We start from the raw sequence: 23,391 nt of genomic DNA on the forward strand, positions 1-23,391 counted from the left end.
CATGTGGTTTTTTACTTTCCATCAGTATTTTACGGTTTGGAATGGAGAACTGTGTATGTGAATTTCATTCTCTCTAGAGGGTACTAAGATGGAGCTGAGTGTTACGGATTTTATATACATACACACACCTATGTATAGGTGTGTGTATGTATATGTGTATGTATATATGCACACATGCATATATGTGTGTGTTTATACATAATAAAGTGAGAGAAATTACTAAATATTATTCCTGTCACCAGAAAGTCACCTGATAAACTTAATAAGCATCAAATATTACAGTTACATTATAATTAGCATCAAGTTTATTTTATTAAAAAACAGTGCTTTGTTATATTATATGCATTTTAGCATGATTTTGTCACTTTATTTTTAAAATCTGTTTAAAAATATACTTCTCACACCTGGAGCACAGGAAAGGTGTCTGACAGGAGTTGGGTTTTAAGGCTCGGCTCAGAGGCGCGCCTGAGATTGAAGCACCTTGGCATCTGCCTCGTGGCCCGTGGGCTGGGGTCCCCGAAGACCATGCAGTGCAGGCTTAACCAGCAAACTAATCTAAATAAATATCCGAGAAGTTTTGAAGCCCCCAATCTCCTCCCCACTCCCTTTATTTTTCCCTCAGACTGTAAAGCACAATCTCCTCATTCCCTGAAAGGATGAGGAAATTGCCCGAATCCTCCCCACCCCAGGGCTCCCAGGTTCCCCTGGTGCCGCTCTGCAGGGTGGGGGGGGGGGGGGGGCGCATCTCTGTGCAGCTCCAAAGCCAGACAGAACACCAGGAAGCCTTCTGCAGTTGGCTCATCCCGGACTCTTCACATCAGATAAAGCATCTGCCAAGTACATCCACTCCCCTTTCCTTCTGCTAGAGGATGCACAGATAGGAGGTTTTTTTTTTAATCCCAAGTTAAGTTCATCTTCCCATATGCTATGACGAACAGCAGTACAAGTAGTTTCTTTTGTGGAACATGCAGTGAGCTTCATTACTGATAACAAACATTGTCTCTGCATTATTTTTTTGTATGGTAACTTACTGTTTTCTATTAGCAGTTGTCTTTTTTTTTTTGCCACAAGAATAGAAAAAACATGATATTTATGTAAGAGTATGATGCCAGCAGATTTCGGACAAGCCCCATTTACATGGTACATTGTTCCAAAGGGTGTTTGAGTAGAAAACACAGAAGCACTATACAAACCTACTATTACATTGGAGAAATCATAAGCCTCAAAGGAGTAATAACGGTATGCTATTAAAACCATGAATACATTTTCAGTATCTGTAATAAAAAAAAAAAACTTTATAAATATGTAAATTTCTGTTCAACAAATCCAAAATAAAATGCACTAAAAAACTGATATGTAGACAAAAGTTTATTTACACCATACAACATTTTAAATATTTTATACACAGCTGCAGCAGAGAAAGCTACTCAGAGCTTTCTAGAGAAAACTGCAATAATAAAGATGTGAAATATATTATTCATATAAAAGTGAGATTATTACTTTATTGCATTTAAAGCAATGAAGAATGTAGCTCAACAAACATTCATTTAATGACAAAAACTTTGCTTTTATATTATAAAGTAAAAAGTGTAGTAATGGCCAAACAGACTGTTATAAACTTTAAAAACTGCATAAATATGTACATTGTGCTTCATGGTGAAGTTTTTTGCAAACTAAACCATATGAAGCGGTTACAACATGAATCGTTGCTTGAGGTTTATCTATAAAGATTACCTTACAAATCCATTCCACGGGTACTTACAACACAGGGCAGTCAGGGCTGTACACCTGGGCCTCTCTCCACTTGCCTGACCAGGGAGAAGTTACCGAGACAAACACCACTGACATTTGGCACATGGAGGTGCTGACATAGGAGAGTCGCATTGTCTGGAGAGAAATGTCAGGCTTCCCAAGTCTTAAGCGTCAGTGCAAATACATTTTGTCTCCACCACAGTCCATTTTGATTCTGTTAAACTTCTGTTTGAAAGTCCCCCTCCTGCACGTCCAGAGGCAAACTCAGACATTTCTCCCACTCTGCTGGTCTCAGTTCCAAAGCATCTTTTGCCTCTGTGTCTAAGACATTGATTGTGGTGTAATGTTGGTATTCACTGGGGTTTTTGAAAGTGTCCCATGGATTCTTGTTTGGTGCTGGGTTTTCCTGTCAAGAAGAGAGGGGAAGGGAATCATTTATTTGATGACTTGGGTGGCCACTTGTTGAAATTTCCAGGAAGAGAGCCTGTTTTAAGCTTAATCCAGTTTATGTGATTCAGAGATGATTGGAAATTGTGGCCAGCTGCAGGAAACGGTTTTGATTTGTTTTCTTTCATTGAACAAACTGATGAACACCTTCTTTGAGTTACCCTGAAATGTTCCAGCAATCACAGGAAGTGAATAGTGATATAGAAGGCAATGTAGATCATGATATTTTGTTTGGGAGCATGTTGTGAAGTGTCAGGATGGCTGTAGGTTCAGGTAGGAAGGAGCATTAACACAAAATGTAGAACACTTACATATTTTGGCAGAATTTTGGGTGTGATTAAAAAAAAATTGAAGCTGTGTCATAGGGAATGTTGTGTAATATTAAAAACTATAACCCAAACTAGCCTTATTTTATAAAATTTTAGATCTCTATTTTTGCTTGGTTTTTCAAGAAATTACCCTTTTTAGAATATGAAAATGCTATGTGTGATTTATTTTTTTCTGCTGTACATTCTTCACAATTTCCTATATACCTGTATGACACACTAACAAAAATCCTTTCAAAGAGCACAGCTTTTTGGAAGACATATCCAGCAATATGAGGGTTTAAAAAGAAATATCTACAAGCCATTTCTTCTGAAGTTTCATAGTCCACACCCTCTAATCACCTAAGATTTAAGATCTGCCTAATTATAACTCCACCAAGAACTTCAATGTTGTAGGTGCTTGAGAAATGTATGAACAGACATCATTTGTGGTTTTTATATCCTGATATTGGCTAGAAGTTAGCAGTAAAATTGCTTTATTTTAACTGCTAATTTCTAGCCAATATATTGTAAAGTAATTAGCTTCTAATTAAAATAAATAAATTTATATTAAAAATAAATAAACACTACCAAAAAATGAAAAATAAATAAATAAATAAATAAATGCCATTTAAAGCTTTCTATAAAGTGAGGGGCTTTGGACAGGATTTACTAAACTGTGTAACATCAAAGACAAGAAGAGAATCATGACTGAAATCTCCTTAGGAAGAAGAAAACAGTTCATGGTTGTTGAATCCGTTCCTTACCCCTCCACACCCAAATTCTGGCCTTCAACTAACTACAATCAATTAGCAGGGGGAATAGAAAACATGTACTTGAATAATTGTTTGGATTCCACTCAGCAGATTAAACATCATTCTCCAGTATAGTCAAAAGACACAGCTTATAGAAATATTTATAACTAGATTCTTTTCTTTTTTTAAAATTATTTTTAACTGGAGGATAATTGCTTTACAATATTGTGTTGATTTCTGCCATTCATCAGCATGAATCAGCCATAGGTATACATATGTCCCCTCCCTCTTAAACCTCCCTCTAGAACCTCCCACCCCATCCTACACCCTAGGTCATCATGGAGCACCGGTGTGAGCTCCTTGCATCATACAGCAAATTCCCACTGGTTACCTGTTTTATATATGGTAATACGTATATTTCCATTGTACTCTCTCGATTCATCTCACCTTCTCCTTCCCCCACTGTGTCCACAAGTATGTTATCTATATTTGCATCTCCACTGCTGCCATCAGTACCATCTTTCTAGATTCCATATATATGTGTATAAGTAGAAATGACATTATTAAAATTCTCAATATGTTAGCTATTTCCAGCACTTGTTAGCCTTAATCATGAGGACATACAAGAAAAAAAAATAGCTAATAGTAAAGATTTAATAAAAAGTAAAACTTTAGGGCATGTACAGGGGGTTAATTCTGATTTAGCTGAATACCCTAAAATCTCATGAATTATAGTCCTAGAATTCTCCCCTTCTCTCTCTCTTTTCTTTCCCTCTCTCCCTCTTTGCTTCCTTTCAATCCATGTTTATTTATCAGCTGCTCTATGCTGGCATCATGTTAGGTGCTCGGGAGAGAAAGGTGATACATCAAATATAGAAAAGCACATGGTCCACGAGGGAACATAGATTTAGAGCTCAGTACACACAGGTCCAAATCCAGTTGCTCCATTCCATATGCATGTGACCTGGAACAACTGACTCCATTTCTCTGAACCTCAGCTTTAACATTTGCAAAACAGGTATGCTTTGTCTTTTGGGCCAAAGGACTTGGCAAAAGGTGTAGTTCATCGCCTAATTTATGGGTTGCAAAGATTTTTTTTTAAAAAGTGGAGAAGCTGAGCATAATATTTGATTTCAATAAATACTCACTAGATAGTAATTATACTTGTTATAAAGGTATCGATAGTTAAGTGGAGTTATAAAATATATAGATATAAACACACCTACAGTCCAGAAAAAGTACTGTGGGAGTTTGGAGGAGGGAGGCAATACAGCTTCCTTTTGTGGAGAGCACAGAGACCTTTTTGAGGAAAGTGACTTTAGGCCTGGCAGAGAAGGATGCACTTTGTCAGGAAGACATATGAGTGGCTGGAGGTCAGGTGGCTGGAAAGGTATGTGTACTAACTTCAAATCCAGACAGCGCAGAAATGGCTTCTTGGAACACAGACTAATTTATTTCAGTTGTAGTGAAAAAGATTATTAGAAAAATAAAAAAAACAAGCAAAGATGACTGAAAGTCAGATCATAAGAGGCTTTGTCTACCAGGCTACTTCTCAATTTGGAATTTATTTTGTAGGCAATGAGGAATGGTTGGACCTTCGGGGGCACTATAGGGATCAAAACCATCAGTCATCAATGGAAGGGTTCAAGGGCAGAAATTCTGCTGAATCAAGCCATGGAGTGGATTTATCCATCTTGGAGGAGGGCTGTCTCAAGGAGCTTTCAAGGAATCTTAAGTTTGACAGAAAGCTAATTAGTTCAATCATAAAAGAAGTCAAGATATGTAAAGTGCTAGTTCATTTGCTTTAAAAATGACTTTCACAAACATTGCATATTAATGCTTATGTGTGGAATCTAGAAAAATGGTACAGATGATCTTATTTACAAAGCAGAAAGAGAGACACACATGTAGAGAACCAACATATGGACGCCACAGGGGAAGGGAGGGTGGGAAGAATTGGGAGATTAAAAGTGACATATATACCCTATTGATATTACGTATAAAATAACCAGTGAGAGCCTACTGTCTAGGACAGGGGACTCTACTCAGTGTTCTGTGATGACCTACACGAAAAGGATATCTGAGAAAGAGGGGATAGATATATGCGTCTGTGTGTGCATAGCTGATTCACTTTTCTGTACCGCAGAAACTAACAACATTGCAACATTGTAAAGCAACGATACTCTAATAAATATAATTAAGCGTTTCATCACGTTTAGAATAAGTGTGATTTTCCTTTTATGTTTTAAAGATCTAGCACTGTGGATACAGGAAATACAAAGGCTAATTTTAAACTTTGTCAGGATGTCTTGTTTCTAATTTCAAAGAGTACTGTTGCCAGTACACAGCTGATTGAATTTCTGAGTTAGGAATACATTAATGAATGAGGTTCATCTCCTCTGGCAACCTACAGCACTCCCTGCTGAGCTGCGGTTCCCACCACGGCTCATAAATGTGTGGACACCCTTGAGTGGAGAAGGACCACGACACCCAGCAAGCAGGGCAGGAAGCCGGAAGTGGGGGACAGCGCCCCCAGGCCACCCATCTTCCTCTGTGGTTGGCGGGTGATGGACTGTCATGGAGAGACGGTGACCTGTTCAATGGTCCAAGGAACAATCAACCCTGGAACAGCCTATGGGGGTTACTGAATTCAACAGGGAGAGCCACCTGGGCCAGGAAAGCTTTCAATGGAGGCCTGAATCTTGATACAAAATTCAGAGTTAGAATAAGTTCCTGAATTGATGCAGTTATATTACATTTATCTGTTTTTGAGCTCAAGTGTAGAATGGAGATGTACTTAAACTGAAGCACGTGTGATAAAGGACTAATAAATTATAAACTCAATATAAGCCAACATGCATGAGGCTTCCAAAAATGCTAATGTGGTCTTAGGCTGTACAAATACAAAGCGGACATTCATAGAATATGAGAATTCAGAGCCACCTGAAACATGCCTGTTTCCCCAAATTTCCTCACCAGGGCAGACAGGTAAGTAAGACAGATGGGTAAGTCCCTCTCGCCTCCATCCTTCCTTCTTTTCCCCCTTCACTGATCTTTTCTTCCCTCCCTCTCTTCTTTCTTTCCTTCTTCCAACCTTTTTTTCTGGGAGAAAAGTGAAAGACCCCTATGCTTATTCTATATGATGATGGGGCTGTTAACCATACCTATTCCTTGTAGGAGATTCAGGTGCTGTCCTGCCTAGAGGCAGGGAGATAGAGTGGTCTTCTGGTTTCCCTTTTATTCCCCAGATTCTACATAATTACAGTCATTTGCATTGAGAGGCAGGTGTTGTGAGTTAGTAGCCAGAAGAAAAAAAAGGAAACAGACCTTATTGAGGTTTGTGTTTTGAAAATCTCTTTCTCCACCTAATTAGGCACTGTTTCATTAGCAACATGCCACTATGAATTATAGGATAATAAACTCACTCACATGTTCCTTATTAATCAAAATGGAATAAGGGTGTTTTTTCCCTCTGTTCACATGTATTTAGGACAATAGTGAAGCAGCATTGACAACTATCCTCCCCACTCCAAAACCTCCCAAATGATAAATATTTATAAATCTTTTCTAGAAAAGGCAGGCTGCTGCAGAGATGTGCTGTAATTAGGATGCTATTTTGGTTGTCAGGAAACTGAGATACAGATATTTGTGCCATTAATGATTTAATATCCAGACCATACAAGGGGAAATTACAATCATATTATAGCAGTCAGCCAGCTGTATCTGTTGCCCAAGTCTTTCAAATTTGTAAGCATAACCTTCTCCTTTTAAAAAGAAAACAAGAACTTTCTTCAATTCATTTCAATGTTAGCTTTCAGGATTTCAAAATGAGTAGCTAATGAGGTTAGAGCTAATCTCAATGGTGCAATTTTCATTTTCCTGCTACCTAAAAATTGACAGTTTAATATTTGGTGGTGTGTGGGGGGGGGATGGGTAGATGAGAAAGAACCACTCACTACATACAGTGTTTTCTGTATGCTTCTTGTTAATGATTTCACATAATGCATGATTCTTGCTGTATGGAGGAAAATAGATTGATATACGCAAGCTGTTTAGAGACCGGTGAAGAGTTAAAGTCTATAATATTTCATTTAACAAATGCAGATTAAACTATGTGACATGTAAGAAATCAAGAGTGGCCATTTATTGATAACTTACCATGTATGGCCATCATGCTTTTTAGTACTAAGAAGAATACAAGCAAAACACAAAGACACATAAATCCTTCCTCTTGATAAGTGAATAGCATGAATTAGAAAGCCAGGACTAAGACTCATACATATATGAAAGAATTACTAGCATGAGAAGGTGACCAGAAACACCTCAAAGGATGTGTATTTCAGAACACCAGAGGCTGGGAGGAGGACAGCTGGCCAGGGTCTGCAAACGTGTGAAGCTGAGAAAAAGTGCCACACTTGGAGAGAAGAGTGGTCAGAGGGTGGGCCATCCCAGCTCTAATTCTCAGAGCTGAGTCAGAGAGTTAGCTAGTGGCTGGTAAGGCCACTCCGCTTTGTCAAGGTCCAAGGGGCACATTATCAGACTGCTTTCTATGCTCAGTTTAGGAGAAAACTGAGCTTCAGAAATTGAGCTGGGTAACTTGCTCAAACTCAGATAGTTCTTGGCTGAGCTTTCTAGTACAGGTCTTCCTCAACTTACCATGGATAAATGGTAAGTTCATTCCCATGAATCTCATCACAGTTGAAAATAACACAAGCTCAAAGTGCATTCAGTACACCTAATCAACTGACCACCATAGCTTAGCCAGGCTTTGTTGTTGATGGGTCACTAAGTCATATCCAACTCTTTGCAAGCCCAGGGACTGTGGCACACAAGGCTTCCCTGTCCTTCACCATCTCATGTAATTTATGGAATACTGCACTGAAAGTGAAAAACAGGGGGGCTGTCTGGGTAGAGAATGGTTGTCAATGTGTGGTTTTTCATCCTTGTGGTCTCAGGGCTGACTGGGAGCTGTGGATTTCTGTCCCTGCCCAGCATCATGGAAGAATACTGGACCACACATCACTAGCCAAGGAACACACCAAAATTCAAAATGTAAAGTGTGACTTCTTCTGAATGCACATTGCTTTTGCACTATCATAAAACTGAAATATCTTGTTGAGACATCATACTGATTTCTAGACCCATGATCCAGTGCTCTCACAAATAATGACATAGCCTTCTCCGGAGCTCTGACCGTGCCACGCACATAGCAGTTGCCTAGTATCCTTGTATTTGATTAAGTCCTATGCTAGGATTGTAGTTAGAAGAACTGAGTGAAGAGAGTGGTCAAAACCAATGATCAAAGCCCCCAGTGCTGATGTGTATCTGAAACTCTGGGAGAAAACCTACCTCTCGAGTTTCAGGTAATAACTCTCTTTCTACAGATAGGCGTGCTTATTATCTACATGTTATATATTTATAATACATCTTATTTATATTATATAGGTTATATACATTACATGTTATGACCTTAAAATGCCAGGCATTCAAATGAAAATATTTAATCAACTCTTTGGAAATTTGAATTAATTGGCTTTTAGCTCTGATTATAAAAGGGCCAGGTGAATCCAGCACAGAGAAATATACCATGTTCATGGATTGGAAGAATCAATATAGTGAAAATGAGTATACTACCCAAAGCAATTTACAAATTCAATGCAATCCCTATCAAGCTACCAGCCACATTTTTCACAGAACTAGAACAAATAATTTCAAGCTTTGTATGGAAATACAAAAAACCTCGAATAGCCAAAGCAATCTTGAGAAAGAAGAATGGAGCTGGAGGAATCAACTTGCCTGACTTCAGGCTCTACTACAAAGCCACAGTCATCAAGACAGTATGGTACTGGCACAAAGACAGACATATAGATCAATGGAACAAAATAGAAAGCCTAGAGATAAATCCACACACATATGGACACCTTATCTTTGACAAAGGAGGCAAGAATATACAATGGAGTAAAGACAATCTCTTTAACAAGTGGTGCTGGGAAAACTGGTCAACCACTTGTAAAAGAATGAAACTAGATCACTTTCTAACACCGCACACAAAAATAAACTCAAAATGGATTAAAGATCTAAATGTAAGATCAGAAACTATAAAACTCCTAGAGGAGAACATAGGCAAAACACTCTCAGACATAAATCACAGCAGGATCCTCTATGATCCACCTCCCAGAATTCTGGAAATAAAAGCAAAAATAAACAAATGGGATCTAATTAAAATTAAAAGCTTCTGCACAACAAAGGAAAATATAAGCAAGGTGAAAAGACAGCCATCTGAATGGGAGAAAATAATAGCAAATGAAGCAACTGACAAACAACTAATCTCAAAAATATACAAGCAACTTCTGCAGCTCAACTCCAGAAAAATAAACGACCCAATCAAAAAATGGGCCAAAGAACTAAATAGACATTTCTCCAAAGAAGACATACAAATGGCTAACAAACACATGAAAAGATGCTCAACATCACTCATTATTAGAGAAATGCAAATCAAAACCACAATGAGGTACCACTTCACACCAGTCAGAATGGCTGCGATCCAAAAATCTGCAAGCAATAAATGCTGGAGAGGGTGTGGAGAAAAGGGAACCCTCCTACACTGTTGGTGGGAATGCAAACTAGTACAGCCACTATGGAGAACAGTGTGGAGATTCCTTAAAAAATTGCAAATAGAACTACCTTATGACCCAGCAATCCCACTTCTGGGCATACACACCGAGGAAACCAGAATTGAAAGAGACACATGTACCCCAATGTTCATCGCAGCACTGTTTATAATAGCCAGGACATGGAAACAACCTAGATGTCCATCAGCAGATGAATGGATAAGAAAGCTGTGGTACATATACACAATGGAGTATTACTCAGCCGTTAAAAAGAATTCATTTGAATCAGTTCTGATGAGATGGATGAAACTGGAGCCGATTATACAGAGTGAAGTAAGCCAGAAAGAAAAACACCAATACAGTATACTAACACATATATATGGAATTTAGGAAGATGGCAATGATGACCCTGTATGCAAGACAGGGAAAGAGACACAGATGTGTATAATGGACTTTTGGACTCAGAGGGAGAGGGAGAGGGTGGGATGATTTGGGAGAATGACATTCTAACATGTATACTATCATGTGAATTGAATCGCCAGTCTATGTCTGACGCAGGATGCAGCATGCTTGGGGCTGGTGCATGGGGATGACCCAGAAAGATGTTCTGGGGAGGGAGGTGGGAGGGGGGTTCATGTTTGGGAATGCATGTAAGAATTAAAGATTTTAAAATTTAAAAAATAAAAAACTAAAAATTAAAAAAAAAAATAAAAAAAAAAAATAAAATAAAAAATATATATAACTCATTCCAATTAGACCTTATACTTGAGAACATTTGAAATATGAACAAAAAACTTTAAAATTCTGTTATTCCTAATTTGCCTTTGAGTACAATTCAAAGCACTATTGGGTTTTGTTTTTTTTTTTCACTTTTCCATTCTTGTATTCCCAAGATAGCATCAGCACCAATGAAGCGATGTACACTCACCAGACTGCTTGTATTTGGTATATCCCGAAATCTGTCCAAAGTTTGAAATTTCTGATTGAGTTCCTGAAACAGCTCCATGTGCCTCTTCCTTGTATGCATAACCTTCTGCAAAAGAAAGTATGATGGCTCACATTTCTAATCTGATTTATGCATTTAAAAAAGAGATTTAATATTTTACTACACTAATAAGGGAGGGAAATCAAGTTTTGCAGGTACTAGGAGGTCCCATAAGATGCCACGAAGGCAAATGAGCTGCACCAAGCCCTTGTCTTATAGTCAGCACTTCTAGAACATGAAGAATTGGCTTTTTCTTCCACTTACGAGATTAGCAAAAAATAGTTTTCTCTTGTGGATGAATAAAAATGTAGCAGTCTTTTCTGTGTAAGATTTTCATCATTTAAAGTTAAAGCTGTTTTACAAAAATTGCTACAATATAAAGAATGTTTAAAAATTTCAGACTGTAAAGCACCAGAGTCTCTCAGTGTTTGTCATGGGAAATATTACTTTTTATGTTTCATTTCTATGAACACTAAAATCTTGGCTGGCTCTACTAAAGAGGGAGCAAAGTCCCAGGCTATGCCAATTAAAGCTAACTCAAAGCAATAAAGTGTCTGAAATATAATGTTAGAACTAAAAATCTTACACTTTCTCTGTGAATAATGATTGAGCTTCACAGAAGGAAAATCTGACCCAGAAGTTTCATATATTTGTTTACAAAATGGTACAGAATCTTAACAATCAGAATTCAGAGCATAAATTGTGTGGTTGATGAGGTTCTAAAACCACAGATACAAATACATTAATATTCTTCATCCCCAATTATATCCTTTCTTTCAACTTAATCACAACTCAACAAATAGAGTCAGAAATAAAAATGACCTTGGGGTAAGTATCATGAGCTGAATCTTTTTCTATTACAGAGCATTTAAAAGAGTACTAACAAAGGAGGGCTGGGTAAAAGTTCCCCTGTATTTTATAAGTGTTATGTTAAAGGAGAAAATACCTTTCTCAATTGTGATATTTGAAAGTTTAAAATATCAAAGTTTTGGTGATTCTCCAAGATTATGCCCTTATGTTTACGTAAGATTTTATAGTCTTTTTAAGCATGGGCTTCATAACTCACCATTTGCTCTTGCAGACTGAGTAGGTATACCATATTCATGTCTGAGTTATGATTTGAACATTCGGTCTATTGTTTTAATTACCAAATATTTTCAAAAGTAAGAATTTGTTTTGAAAAGGAAATGCAACTTTGAGGAAAGATTTATAATGCCCAATTTTGTTCTCAAAAGACACGTGTAGAAAACTTTATCTCCTGGAGAACAAAAAAGGCAAAAGAAAAATGCAAATGGTATCTTTAACATTTGAAAAAGGCCTGTTCTCTCTTAAGCCAACTTTAATTTCCTATATTTAATGAATCTGTGTTTAGGCAATGCTTTGTTTAGCTAATTTTTCTTTTTTCACTAGCCTACTTTAATATGAGAGTATTCGGCCGTTTTAAGTGTTGCTCTCCTGGATTATTTCCACCTTGGCTCCTCTGAGTTCCAGGAGTTTGCTGTTGATGAATCAGATGGGGAGGATGGGAACACGGCATCATCACTCATGAAAGGAGCATAAACACAGCATGAAGCTGCAGGGTGATTTACCTCTCTTCAGTTTTGGGGAGAATACAAGAAACAGATCTGTAGGATTTGCAGAGAAACACTGGGCATACACCACTTGACTAGTGATGGCTGATGCAGATTGCTGTGAGGCGAGGATTTGCAAAAGCAACACAATGGAGGGATTCTGAGGACCAAGTAGCTGGCAAACAACGCTGTACATTCTATCCTGAGGGAGGTAAATATTCCCAGGCAGCAGCTGGTCCTAAGACATTGTCTAAATTATGGGTCTGAGTCACAATGAGTGCTTTAAAACAAACAAACAAAAAAGCCCTACAGTTGTCAGTATATTGACTTCGGCATGAACTACCATATAGTGCTTTTCATGATAATGAATCTTATCACATAGTTATTTTGTGTTAGGGTGCAGTAGGAGTGATGTCATAGTACCGACATTTCTCTAAAGAGATTTCATTCTGTCAGCTAATACATATTCATGACATCACATATTGAGCTAGACACTGAAGTAACAATACTGTGCAAAATCTGGTAGAGTCGCTGCCCTTTTATAGCTTGCACTATAATGGGGGACACACTTCAATCACATAGTTTAATTAGACTGTGGTGAGGAAAAACAAGACATGCTGTTATAGGAGTAAGTGATTGGGGAATTTGCTAAGAGAAATCCAAGTGACTCAGATTCCAAAATATTTACATATTAATTTTTTTTTTCATTTGGCCATGCTACATGGCACGTGGTATCTTAGTTTCCTGACCAGGGATTGAAGCCACATCCCCTGCACTGGACGCATGGAGTCTTAACCACTGGATGGGCAGGGAAGTCCTACATATTCATTTTTAGGTTGCAAATTCTCAAATCAGTTATTCCTGCATTTTGGTTTTTTTTTCTCCTGTTTTATAAAAGAGAATTCCTACTGCAATTTTTAATCTTATGCCCCAATCCCCTTTCCTCAGGGAGATCATTCCTTTCCAAAGAGGACTCATTCTCTTCTAAGATGGTTGATGTTATTGGTACCACTTGCCGGCTCTGAGGTGGCCCTGTGCTGAGTTGGTCTGGGCTGTCTCTTTCCACTCATGTTTTATCTCATGAGAGGGGTCTGACTTTGTTTTGGGAAACTGTCAATCAAGGTCATGACCATCCCCTGCCAAGAGGTGAATTTTTAGGTATCCTTCCAACACATTTCTCTTTTGTCTATCAGTCAGTCACTCTGTCTCTTGCAACCAGATGTCTGTAACGGATAAAGCATCCGTTTAATAAAGCCAAGCATCAAATATATTCCATGGAAATAAGGATACTGATAGGCGTTTTTAAATCATATGCTCTGATGGAATGAGGAGCACCTTTTTCTGAATCGGGTGGATTTTGAAGAGTTGGATTGTTATGACATTCTTACGTATATGGTGGGCACCAATCTGATGTAACCAAAGTTTATGATGTTCTCCAGAAGCTCATAAAAGCTACTCTGAACAATAAAGCTCAAGGGCCCTGAAATGAATATAAAATCAAATGAAAAATTTAGATGCTGAAATCTGGGCCCCTTCCTACCTAGAAAGATAACTGCAAAAACATCCTCAAGCCAGATCAGCCTCGTTTGAAACTGCCACCTTGTCACAGCCTGAAATCACCACAGCAGTGATGGCCTGCTGGTACCACATTACGGTTGCCAAGGGACAGCTCATGTATCAGTCTCAGTCTCAGTGTGACCTTCCAGGCATGATTGTCTTGTTCAAAGGCTCAAGTACGTCTTTTCGCTTTTTTAGTGGGGAAAGATCCATTGACAGTAAAGCCAGCATCACAGTAAATACTGGGCAGTGTCTAACCCAGTGATGTTCTGGGATAAAAACTTAAGCTGCAGTTTTAGCTGTCACAGGTGATACGGGATTCGCCTTATTCGTCTGCCTAAATATTTAATTATTTGAAGCAGTTACAGCTTTGATGATTTTAATTACCTAATGAGAGAGTTTCATACTTATAAATCTTACTGATCCATTTTGATGGCTCTTTCTGAATTTGGCTTTTTTGCTGTTGTTGTTCTTGGGGTTTTTTGGTTTTTTCTTTCTGGACTTTTACTGACCTTACGGTTTATCCATTTACCTTTTTCATTCTTTTGTGAACCAAACATCTTGTGTTGCAAAGAAATTGATTTCTGTGACAAAACTGCAACTTAAATAAGTGGAGTATTTAAATAGTCAAATACATTCTAATTGGCAACACCACATAAAAATCAGTTCCTTTAGTTATAATGCCTGTCAGATATTACAGGCATCTTTTGCAATAAAGACAGCTACTAGACAAAGCTCACCTTCACTTAGATTATTATCACTATGCCTTTTTTTCAAAGCTGTGCTGCTATCCCATTCTAAAAGGACCAGCCACCTAACTGCACAAATGTAGTGTCTGCCAAATAGCTTTTTTAATAGGACTTTTATCCTTCATTTATATCTTTGTAACTCAAGGAAGATAGTCTTTGTGGCCTTTTAATTTTGAAATTAGGGGGGAACTGATATGCTGTCAAGCACTTTCATGAAATTTCAGATATTTGAGAAAAATTAGGATGCAAATAAACTTCATGTCTTGAGGTCCTACTATATTCCAGGTGGTCTCCTTGATTAAATGCTTGTCAAAGCTAGTAGTTTTAGATCTGGACAAGCTTGGATTTGGGTCTTAGTTCCATGGCTTTCCAGTTGTATGGTAAGAGACAAAAAACTCAAATCTCCTTTAGCTAGAGTTTCAGTTGTCAGAATAACCTTGTAAGATTGCTTTGAAGATTTAAAAAGGGTTCTAAATCACTTATCACTGGAGCACACAGATAAGAGCCACTTAAGAAAAGGTAGCTGTTATTATCTTTCCTAATCCTCACAATAACACTGGGAGGTAGTGGTCATTATCTCACTTGACTGATTAGGAGATTTAACTTGAGAGGTCAGTAAAGCTTGCAGCTCACACAGGTGGTGGGAAGCTGAATCCATTCTGAATCCAAGTGAATTCTCTCTGCATGCTGCTGTGTTAGGTGGACCCCATGGATTCAGGGAGCATCCTTTATCAGACTATCCAAGTTTGTGATGATGCCATCTCATTTTTCAGATGAAAAAGAGATTAAAAAATTGAGGGTGGATGAGAGGGCTTCTGTTGAGAGCTCATGAACTCTGTGAATATCAATCACCCTGCAATGGTCTCAGCAAGCACTGCAATTTTGGCTTGAAGGCTATTCTCCTCATCTTGTTCTCTGAACATCTTGTGGGCAGTAACTTTGAATCCCTGACACCCAGCACAGTGCTTGGCATTCCACTGGTGCTCCACAGACAGGTACGGAATAAATTAAATGAATGAGGTGTCATAGATACATAGGTAGACAGACACAGAAGGCCATCACAAACCTCGCCTTCTCTCCTGTTTGAAGGTTTTCTCTTCCAAATTCAGAGTCTAGAATTATAGAGTTGGAATCTCTTTAAGTTTGAATTACAGATTAGGTATTACCACTGCATATATTAATTTTTTAGAAATGGAAGGAAATGATTAGAAAAAGTTGGAGAATCTCCCAACTATAAACTTTAGACTATGGGGCTGGTAAATTGTGTGCTGTTAGGAATTAGACACCACTTGGCCTTATAGAGCTCTTCTGCCATTGTCCATATAATTAGTATAAAATTAGGGTTATTTTTCTTCTTCTTGCTGCTTTGCATGTGAGCCTTTAATTCAGCTGCTGCTGCTGCTGTGGCTGCTGCTAAGTCGCTTCAGTCATATCCGACTCTGTGCGACCCCATAGACGGCAGCCTACCAGGCTCCCCCGTCCCTGGGATTCTCCAGGCAAGAACACTGGAGTGGGTTGCCATTTCCCTCTCCAATGCATGCATGCATGCAAAGTCACTTCAGTTGTGTCTGACGCTGTGTGACCCCATGGACAGCAGCCCTCCAGGCTCCTCTGTCCACAGGATTCTCCAGGCAAGAGTACTGGAGTGGGTTGCCGTTAATTCAGGGTGGGCTGTTGAATACTAGTCTGCAGTGGTGTTAAAACTCATGTGAAGGAAACAACACATACCACAGGAATTAAACTTGATTCTCAAAGTCATATTGTGGGAAGGGGATGACTTAGGTACCTTTCTTCGGTCAGAGTCCCAGTGTACCCATAAGACAGAATCTGTTGACCCTTGAAATGCCTGGCATTACAGTGTCAAATATGTTTCTATTTGAATAAATATGTACCCAGGGCTTAAAAGAAACCAGACAAAAAAATGAAAGAGGTGTGTGTATATATACACACACACACATATATATATGCATGCATACATACATATATATATATATATGCTGCTGCTGCTAAGTTGCTTCAGTCGTGTCCGACTCTGTGCAACCCCAGAGACGACAGCCCACCAGGCTCCCCCATCCCTGGGATTCTCCAGGCAAGAACACTGGAGTGGGTTGCCATTTCCTTCTCCAATATATATATACATGCATACCAATATATCTGAGTGACAGTTGCTATCACTCAGAGTATACTTGGTTACAGATAAATAATTTTGCAACAGTAGTTTGAATTTAGTAAGCTAGAAGAGAAGCATATAGCCAAGTTTTCAGTGTACAAACTTTTCCTCCCAAAATATACTGATTGTATAACAGAAGGCACACATGGCTAGGGGTTGGGTCAAAGCATGAAGGGGTCTTTTGTGAATAAGACATTTCTAAGAAATCATATGCTTTCAATTTAGAAATTAATATAAATATTTTCTTTTATATCACAGCTTAGCTGCATTCATAAATAATACAAAATTAGTATAAAATAATATTTTATCTTACTTGACTATATTCCCCCAAATCTTCCAATAAAATCAAGTGCCCACCAAGACAGGTCACAATCACCCCAGGGTCTGTGCTGTCTTGTGCCCTCTGCCAAGTGGGAGAAGCGTGGATTGACTGGGTGTGGGGACTCACCAGGAACTTCAAAGGTGTGTTTAAGAGGCTGCATGGTTCCCATAGAAGAATGTGACAAGGTTTATCCCCACATTTTTGCAAGAGAAGATACAAAAAAGACACCTCTCTCTATGTATTTTTAACATGGAAATGATAAATATATATATTACAGTTTCAGGAAGGGAGTTTGTAATTGTATTCTTAAGAATTCTTTGAGCTTTGTCATCATTCCAAGACAGACAGTTTAAACCACCTGCCAAATATTTTTAGTTTCACATAATATGAGGCGCCTTAATCCCCCGAGTATTAAAATACAATTCATCCTAGCTAGATGTCTCCTTGGCTTCCCTGGATCTGTTTGTGCTACTAGCAGAAGCTCAGGCTCAGACCTGCAGAGCTGTCTTTCTTTGGCTTCACTGCCCTTTGACCTTGACTCTTCAGTGTCCTTTTATCCTACCACCTCTGCCCTCCTGGGCTTCCCTGGTGGCTCAGAGGGTAAAGCATCTGCCTCCAATGTGGGAGACTCGGGTTCAATCCCCGGGTTGGGAAGACCTCCTGGAGAAGGAAATGGCAGCCCACTCCAGTACCCTTGCCTGGAAAATCCCATGGATGGAGGAGCCTGGTGGGCCACAGTCCATGGGGTCACAAAGGGTAGCGCATGACCGAGCAGCCTCACTTCTGCTTTCCTACCACCTCTAGGAGGTGGATGCTCATTTCTTCTTTCCTAGTTTATATTTCAACTTCCTCCCTCACCACACTACCATCTCTCCTCCCTATTACTGCCATATTCATCTTTCCATAGCCCAGATCAGAGCTAAAAAAAATCCTCATTAAAATTAAACAAAACAAAATACAACAGAAAAAACTCAGGGACTTTTGGTAATGAATTCGGTAAAAATTGTTCCTAAGGTATACAAGCCCTTCACTAGATGGTTTATAAATTGCCTCCTCTTGTCTGTTCTTGTCTTCCATACGCTCCAGGTTACACTGAATTTTGACGTGCTTCTTGCTCACTAAACATGCAAGGGCAACCTCCCTGCTTTTTCGCCCTCTGGGGATTTCTATCTGACAGTACTAGTTCCTTGAATTATATATGACGTGGATATCTTTGAAGTCTAATGTGGCTATCTTTGAGGTGTTGCCTCCATTGTGGTCCATTTTCTATACTGCTCTCTGCTCCAACTCAGATGTAGTGTTTGACCATGTTTTATTAAAGTGGATCACATTAAAAATTCAAGTTTTCATCACTCACGTGCAAACACTTACTGGAGGGTTACATATGTATTGTACCACCTCTCTGCTTAGAGTTGGGAATACAAATTTAATAGACTGTTTGGTCACAAAACATAAGGTCAATACTACAGCAATTTCTGGATACTTTCCAGAAAGTAAGAATCTATATTCTACAGTTTTATGACAAGTTAACTTGCCGTGTTCTTTGCTCAATGCTGTCTTGGACATCAGCACTGTGAAACGGCTCCTCCCATGTATGATACTTACCCACAGGGTTTTTTGGATATGTGAATTAAGAGAATGTTGTTATCATGTGTGGATTCTGGGGAGTGAGTGAGGCCTTCACCTGAAGGGAAGATGCTTTTAGGCATCCAGGAGGCAAAGTTTGTCAGGCAGTGGTTTAAATGTCTGAGTTGGCCATTGTGTGGGAAAACTAGCAGGCGCAGGTGGGCGTTATCAGAAAGTTTGACATCAACATGTTTAATTTATCCAGCCTGAATTAAAACAGGGAGGAGACAACTTGGACTCCTCCTCAAGGACTATCCATAGAGAACAGATAGATTGTATTAAAATTCATCAGCATTTAAATGCAGCAATAATTTCTCTGGACACAGTCCATGAAACATCTGTTATATAACTGTAGTTGCACATATACTAAGGGGAGTAGTATTAAACCATTCAAATCATACATCAAAGACATTTTCTGGCACAACTTGACACCAACAGAAGTCATGCAAGAACCAAAGTAATTAAAGAGCACAGGAAAATATCCAGAGTTGCAGTGCTGCAACTTTGTTATCTTTTTGTTATCAGCAGATGTTTTGATAATAACCTGGTTATATGTTGGAATCCAAAGCACAGGAAGAAAGATCAGCTTAAGGAGTCTGTTACCAGTTGCCACAGAGAAAATTTAAAAAAAGAAGAACAGTTTTTCTAATTTTCCAAAGGACATAGATTTCTTTTCAGTGCTGCCAATTACATAACTTTAGTTGGTTACACTAAGGCTTTTTTAGATCTAGATTTTTACTATATTTTATCAGTGATGCCTAGTGGGATAATCTCACTTCTTCCCTTCCCTACTAACACAACAACTAACTGCTTTCAGGAATATCTATATATGCAGACACACACACACACACACACACACACACATATATAAATATATACACACACATACATACATCAGGAACATATACAGGATGGTCCTCTCTTTTGGTTACCTGAAGAATTAATAGGAAAAAACCCTAAAATATCTGTTCCTTAAAAGGTACTAAAGAATCTAAAAGTGAAGAGTTTTGCTTATTTTCTCTTTGAGTTTACAGTCTTGATACTTTCATCTTAAAAATTTAGGCTATAAAGAAATATCCATCCTGTGCCAGTTTAATATTGATGCAATTGAGCCACATCATTACTAAAATTTGCCATATCATCATTGAAGTCAGACTCACCATCACTATCTTGTATCTTATACAAATTCTACTAAAATATGTCTTTAAAAAATCCAGTTCTTCTTAGACTCCATTCAAGGTAAATTCTGGGCTTGCTCACCACTGTAGTAAACAGAAACTACTGTCTCCCTTTTGATACTTGATATGCATTGCGGGGTTACAATAGTCATCTACATAAATGAAATGATTGAATTATGAATTTCCATGTTCTGGGAGGCTTCTAAAATTTTAGGATATCAGCTAAGAGTATGAGGTTCTATGTAGGCATCACAACAGTACAAATATGCTGGAAAAATTGATAATGCTTTATATCCAATTATGTCAGCAGGCTATGAATCATATCCAATTACCAAGATGCATAAGTGCATTTTATGTGATGCTCAAACATCATTAATTTTGTGCTTAGCACAAGCTGCTCAAATGGTATGATTTCAGTAATTTCTAGCATCAATATTACAGCATCAATATAAATTCAATGCAAATTGGAAAATGAACATCTTCATCTTGTTTATATCTGTGAAAAAGCATTTACCAAACAGAGGAGCACGTTGAAACAACACTTGCTATTGGAAAAACGAGTCTGTAATGTACCACAGGGAGCCTGAGTCTGGCAAGTCAGTCCCAAGGAAACCTAGCTACCGAGCCAAAGACCCCTCACAGGTGCTCTTCACATCATCACTGAAGTGGAAGAAACATGACCATTTTAAATATGAAAAATATTTAGAATATCAAGAAGCTAAAATGCCTGCTTCCCAACAAACTGAGAGATTTAAACAAATTGACCAGATTCAGCTCTCACCATAAATAGCCCACGTGTCTTAGCATTATGAAATGGAATCTTTAATTGTATGTAATATCTTAGACTCAGCACACATTTAAAGCAATCAGAACTTACATTTTTTTCCCTAAAACTAGTTATACATTATGGATTTTAATGAAAAACATTGGACTTCTCATTTTAATTAAAAAATGTAGAACTCTTACATAGCTGCACAGAGTGATATGCTTAAGTAATTCTACACCAATTTCAAATTCAAGTAATTAAAATGAAAACAAAAATAATTCTTACTTACCTCAAAGTCAAGGTCTGAATATCGTGATTTTCTTCTCTGTTAGATAGTTTTTAAAAAGAAGAAAAACCAAAAAAGTATATTTAGTATTAAAATAAAAATGATTATTTTCAATAAGATAATCCTGTTTCTTTGTGATATAAACATTTCCTTCACAAAAGAATCTCAACATTTTTATGATCTCAATCTATGCCATCCACATTATTCCATTTTCACTTTGGATTTCCTTTAAAATTGAAGAATAGAAATGTATAATATATTTCTTATCTTGGCCTCAAGTCTAATTTTTTTTCAATACAGAGAAATTTTTAAGGGAAAATTCACTTAGAAAGTTCAATCTTGAAGGAAACTTGAGGCCTACTATAGCAAAACTACTTTACAGACACAAAGGATTCAAAGCTGTGGAGGAAAAGCATCCAGTCATCTCAACACTTTCCAGCCATCATTCCCCCCAACCTTCATTTCTACCAAATTCTACCTAACCTTCTGTCTACATGCCAAAATTCTCTATAGGTCTCATCCACAAATTTCTCCATATTTGGTAATCTTCCTTGACAGCACAATCTTTCTCAGAGCTAGGCATGAAAGTATTTGCTCTTATTTTTCTTGCCTGCAGAATCCCCACAGAGGAACTTGACAGGATGCAGTCTGTGGGGTTGCAAAGAGTTGTACACGACTGAACAACTAAGCACAGCACAATAAAACAAGTAACAAACAGTCTACACCCCCATAGAACACAGGTGTAGACACAAATACCTCACTATGCCTCAGAATCTGTTAAACACTTCCTGAATCTAGTTACAGATAAATGTCTTGATAAAATCAGGAAACATGGTTAAAATGAAATTAATGTGATTATTTAATATTAGTATAGGGCAGGTATTCTTAACATCTTCTCTAAAGCAGTCACTGAATTCTTAGAATTATTAGGTATAGAAGGAGCTATCTGATAAATATAGAAAATGTTCACCAAATTACTGGAGCTCAAAAGTTTCCAATACAGGCTTTTTTTGTTTGTTTGCGAAAGTAGGAATGAAAAACAGAGGAAATTAATAAATATTAAAAAGATGAACTATCCAGGCAGTATAAAATTTCTTTTTTTTTTTTCTTTCCTCTTCTCCTATCCTAATAGCTATAGTGTGAAATTCAATAACCTGAGGGAGTCATGTCCAAGATAAGGGAGAGATTCCTGTAACTGTTGAATATTAAGAGAGAAAGAAAGGAACTAATGCAGTTCTTTGGAAAACATGACTAAATTTCTGCAGCCAGAGTTAAAATTGTCCCTATACACCCTGAACATTCCCTGATAACCAACTTTCCAAAGCATGTTGCAGTAAACAGAAGGTGATGTAACCAAAGAAAGATTATGTTAAAAAAAAAAAAAAGGTTTAAAACTTCTGAAATAATTTAATTTTGGTGAGCTGCTTAAGATTGAGTATCACATCCTTTAGTACAGTCAAAGAGAGGCAGAGAAGGAACTGCTTTATTCAAAGGAAAGTCACCCTGCTGACCCAGCTCTGCTCTGTGTCCCAGTTCTGGGAGCATTCTGGAAGGAGAGGTGTGTGGCGGAAGCCGTGTAACCCAGGCTTCCTTGGCCAACCCCCGCCACTGTTTCAGCTGCCCGTGATGTATGAGCCAGGCCGCAGCGCCCTTCATCCCCTTTGCTCTGAGAAGTTAGACCAAAGGTCAGGGCATCCCTCCTGTTCTTGGGCGCTCTGCCTTCTCAGTACCGTGACTCACCAGGACACTTTTGCAACTGTACATTAAGCAAATTTCTTTCCTAATACAGCAAAATTCAAGCATGGAAACACTTAGTGTTAAGCAATTACTACAGAATATTAGTCACACGCTTTGGGTTTCATTTAAAAATTAAATAGTGAGACCTGATGGAAAAGGTTCAATTATCCAGCAAAGAGGCCCTTCCACTGCATGGGCTGAGGGCTTCTCTGTTGCAAAGATCCTAACAGCTATATGCTGCTCTCTTGTTTCTGAATGCAACGGTGTGTTGCCTAAGAACCAGAAATGGGATGGATACATATTGCTGTAAACTCCAGATTTCAGGCCCAACAACAAAAGATGGGAACCCAGAGGAGCAGCAGAGAGGGGCTCTCCCTGAGAGAGCAGGTGCCGGTTATGCGGCTGTGAAATACGGGAAAGAAAATGGATATACATCCATAAGTAAGTTTCCCTCTGTTTCATTTCATTAAAATCACATTATAATGTAAAGGTATAACAGAACTAGCAACTTTGAGGGATTAGGCTAAGAAATGAGTACGTGAAGCAGACTTCAATTAAATAAGTTCAAAAGATA

The 23,391-nt window shown here is 38.2% G+C and overlaps 1 protein-coding gene across 1 annotated transcript in view; it reads right to left on the bottom strand.

The window, feature by feature from the left end:
- Window positions 1-1,350: 1,350 nt before the first annotated feature.
- Window positions 1,351-23,391, bottom strand: part of ADGRB3 (adhesion G protein-coupled receptor B3) — an 898,087-nt gene continuing 876,046 nt past the window's right edge. The window contains exons 30-32 of the mRNA XM_069599501.1: window positions 21,084-21,119; window positions 10,799-10,903; window positions 1,351-2,158 (exon numbers count right to left, since the gene is read on the bottom strand). Of these exons, the coding sequence (XP_069455602.1) occupies window positions 1,970-2,158; window positions 10,799-10,903; window positions 21,084-21,119 (330 nt within the window). The 3' untranslated portion in view covers window positions 1,351-1,969. The remainder of the gene's footprint in view (window positions 2,159-10,798; window positions 10,904-21,083; window positions 21,120-23,391) is intronic.

Source organism: Ovis canadensis, chromosome 9 (genome assembly GCF_042477335.2).
Source record: "Ovis canadensis isolate MfBH-ARS-UI-01 breed Bighorn chromosome 9, ARS-UI_OviCan_v2, whole genome shotgun sequence".
NCBI classification, from domain to species: domain Eukaryota; kingdom Metazoa; phylum Chordata; class Mammalia; order Artiodactyla; family Bovidae; genus Ovis; species Ovis canadensis.